The 4,084-nt window shown below is 33.6% G+C and overlaps 1 protein-coding gene across 1 annotated transcript; it reads left to right on the top strand.

The window, feature by feature from the left end:
- Window positions 1-997: 997 nt before the first annotated feature.
- On the top strand, window positions 998-2,293 carry LOC127123800 (uncharacterized). Its single transcript, XM_051053981.1, has 2 exons — window positions 998-1,319; window positions 1,383-2,293. The coding sequence occupies exons 1-2, from the start codon at window positions 998-1,000 to the stop codon at window positions 2,291-2,293; spliced, it is 1,233 nt and encodes a 410-aa protein (XP_050909938.1).
- The last annotated feature ends 1,791 nt before the right edge of the window (window positions 2,294-4,084 follow it).

Raw genomic sequence — 4,084 nt, 5'->3', positions numbered from 1 at the left:
TTACGACACCGATAATGAGCTACATAATAGAATGCAGGAAAATCCACAACTGCGCCAAAATGTATGAAAGAAGAACATTGTAAAAAAGGTATCCCAAACAATTCTTGGATGAAATACGTCAAGACACTGATTCATATCCCGAGTATATGAGAAGGTTTGATGAATCTATATCGTTAGGTAGAGATAGGTCTGTCGATAATAGATGGGTGGTTCCTTATAACCCTTGGTTACTGTTAAAGTATGACTGTCACATTAATGTAAAGATTTGCAGTAGCATTAAAAGTAATAAGTATTTATACAAATATGTGTACAAGGGCCCTGATCGTGTGGCTATGGAGGCTCATAAAGGATCATACATGGATGAAGTTTAGCAATATGTTGATGCAATATGGATTTGTGCTCCCGAGGCATTATGGGAAATATTTCGATTCACTTTTTATCGATTATATCCTTTGGTTGAAAGATTGCAGATCCACTTGCCGAACCGCCATCAAGTGCACTTTTATGATCATCAACGAATTACAGATGTGTTAAATAATGAACACAACTCCAAAGCAATGCTCACACACTTCTTTGCATTGAATACACGAGATCCACAAGCAAGAAATTGTCGGTATAGAGAGATTCCAGAGCATTATTGTTGGAACAAGCGGGACATGGAATGGCATCGCAGGCGGTCAACAAGAAAAGTTATCGGGAGAATCTATATGGTATCACCTTTGGAGGGAGATAAGTTTTACTTGCGACTGCTGTTATCTCATGTCACAGATCCAACCAGTTGGGAATATCTTCTTACAAATGATGGCACGACTTTCAATACATTCAAAAAATCAGCCAAGAATAGCGGATTTCTAGAGACTAATCATAATATTCGTGACTGTTTGGTTGAGGCTACGAGTCTCCAAATGCCATATGCTTTACAGAGGTTATTCATGACGATTTTAATATTTTGTGAACCTGCTAATGTTAAAGGCCTTTGGAATGAGTTTTTATACATATGGTAGAGGATTATCAAACAAATAACAATATTGTGGAATCAGACTTGACTAATATGTTGTTGAAGGACTTGAATGAACTCTTAAACGTGCACGGTAAAAAAATTAAAGATTATGATCTACCATCTTTACCCCATAATACAATAGACGGAGATGCAATTCCAAGTCTCATACAAGAGGATTTAGCGGTCGATATCCCCAATGAAGATATTGAATTTGTTGCTAAGTTAAATAATGATCAAATGATTGCATTCAAAACCATTATGAATGTAATTGTTCAAAAACACAGTGGGATATTTTTTATTGATGGTCCAGGAGGAACAGGTAAAACATTCCTTTATCGAACATTAATGGTAAGTTTAAGAAGTATAGGATAAACTGTCTTAGGAACTGCATCATCTGGTATAGCTGCAACATTGTTTCCCGGTGGTAGGACTGCACACTCTCGATTTAAGATACGTATTGATATACAACCGAGTTCCATTTGTGGTATTCAAAAGCAAAAAGATCTTGCAAATCTCATTAGAGTTGTTGCCGCAATAATTTGGGATGAAGCACCAATGACAAACAAAAATTGTTTGGAAGCCTTAGATCGATCATTACAAGATATTTGTAGCAATAGTGCTTCATTTAGTGGAAAAGTTCTGATCATGGGGGGATATTTTCGTCAAGTTCTTCCTGTTGTAAGAAAAGGTACTAAGGCACAAATGATTTCAGCGTGTATTGTTCAGTCTCATTTATGGGATCATACAAAGATTTTGTGTTTGCGTCAAAATATGCGATCATTCCATGATCAAAAGTTTGCAGAATTTCTTATTCGCATTGGTGATGGTGTTGAACCTACCAAACTAGATGACATGGTGAGGTTACCTTCACAGATTGCAATCCAATGGGAAGGTGAACATTCCATACAAGTACTTATCCAACATATTTTTCCTAATTTAGAATTGCATGGTTGGGATGCCCCATATATGGTACAAAGAGCTATTTTGACACCAACAAATGATGATGTCCAGAAATTGAATGATATGATCATCGACCAGTTTCCAGGAGAAGAACATAATTTGTTGTCGTTTGACGAGGTTGAAGGGGATAATCATAATTTATACCAGTATGAATTCTTAAACTCAATTGCACAATGTAGTTTGCCACCACATATTCTAAAGATAAAAAAGGATGCACCATTGATGTTATTACGAAATCTAGATTCTAGATATGGATTGTGTAATAGGGACGCGGTTATTATGTCGTGGTTTATTTATGAATATGTTGGATATGGAAATCTTGATAGGAAATAACGCAGGAAAATGAGTTTTTTTCCCCAGAATTAAAATAAAAACATCTGCAAGTGATGGGTTGCTTTTTGTCCTTAGTAGAAAGTAGTTTCTTGTGCGACTAAGTTTTGCAATTACAATAAATAAATCACAAGGGCAAACCATTTCAAATGTTGGAATATATCTTCCACGACATGTTTTTAGTCATTGACAGTTATATGGGGCTTTATCCATGGGTGTTTCACGAACTACAACAAAAGTCTTAACTGGGGAAGGAAAATTGAAAGGAGAAGATGGTGACTACACAAAAAATGTAGTCTTTAAACAAATTCTTTTATCGCACCTGCAGGTATTTATAAAGTACATTAAAAAATTGCCCACAGATTGATTCCTATTTTGGTTACATGACATACCAAGATTATATTGTATTCTTTATATCATAACTAAATATATTTTTATTTTGCTTTAATATAAATTCAAACTAGAATACAGTGAAATCTTCCAATTATATAAGGAGTTGAGACGGAAGAATGTTGAAACTTGCTTCGACATAAAAGTGAGTTATACTTAATCATTTCTTTTATGCTTTTATGTTAGATATCAATTGGGTCATAATTATTCTCACTATTCTTATGTAATAAACTTTAGATAGGAGACTTTGAAGATAAATGGAACACATGGAAGGATGAACAAACAATTTCATCCATCGACAAACTCGACAATAAGGTGTATTTACCTTTTCCGCAATACGTATAAAAAACTGTTTCTTGCATTTTCACCACTTTTTCACTAACATTTTTATCATCCTTATTGAAACAGATCAAACGTCTAAAAATTTACTTTGTCGGTTGGAGCTCCACAGTGATAATAGATAAAACACAATTTTGGAAAATGGTGAAAAGAAAAATAATATCTCAAAGGATGGAGAGGTTTTTATTTAATTCATTTAAGAATATTTTTACTCTAGAATATTTTTGAATGCATGAATTTAACTTATATTTATGGTTTATGTAAATAAAGCCATATATATTTACTAAGTCCATTGTTTTCCTTTTTTACCAGAAATCCAGGTAATTCAAAAATAAGTCATAGTTGTTGTTCTACCAAATCTAGACTAAAACAAAGTATCTCCATTCTCCAGGTATTTATTTGCGCCACAATAAACCATATTATATTCAAACCTAGTCAAATGTTTTGAATGTATTTCTTTGATGATATGACATTTTGTTATTTGTAGTTTTTTAACTCTCAAGAGCGCATTGATGCGTGTTTTTCGCAAGTATACGAACGCGTCAGAGTAATATAAAAGATTGTCGAATCCACAGAGACCAAATGTCAATCTATCGTTATCTATTGTTACAGTGTTTATCTAAGGTAATCGAAACAGGGTTTTAAGAGTGCACAATGGAAAATAAAGTATTAAATTAAATTAAATTAATAAAGACAGGTTCGAATGTAATTCACATAATCAATTAATAATCCAAGTACTTGCTAATAGAATTACTTATGGGCAGTGTTTCCTACTTTGAAAAGAACCAATTTAACGGGAACTGTCGTTTTCGCGTATTCAGAACCGAGTTGTACTCCCTAATCAACCCCTCTTATTGTCACTTATAAAAAGGCGCACATTGCGTTAGAGTAGTAAACCTATTTTTAAGAAATATAGTGTCTTGACTAAGTTGAAAATTATTTTGACCTGGGTTTCTTAACCAAAAGAGGTTCTCGCGAACTAGACTCTAAACTTATAAACACGTCCGAAAATAGTTTTAAAATCACTTTTCTTTTTAAATTAAAAACTCCTAATGAACTAAACAA

Source organism: Lathyrus oleraceus, chromosome 2 (assembly GCF_024323335.1).
Source record: "Lathyrus oleraceus cultivar Zhongwan6 chromosome 2, CAAS_Psat_ZW6_1.0, whole genome shotgun sequence".
NCBI classification, from domain to species: domain Eukaryota; kingdom Viridiplantae; phylum Streptophyta; class Magnoliopsida; order Fabales; family Fabaceae; genus Lathyrus; species Lathyrus oleraceus.
The sequence above is the reverse complement of the archived record's forward strand: the minus strand, read 5'-3'. Positions and strand labels throughout refer to the sequence as shown.

What these genes read in the sequence shown, in the direction of transcription:
- LOC127123800 (XM_051053981.1), top strand. Translation starts at nt 998, where the DNA reads ATGGTAGAGGATTATCAAACAAATAACAATATTGTGGAATCAGACTTG. An exon ending in TGATGGTCCAGGAGGAACAG is followed by an intron (nt 1,320 to 1,382) that starts GTAAAACATTCC and finishes AAACTGTCTTAG; the next exon opens with GAACTGCATCATCTGGTATA.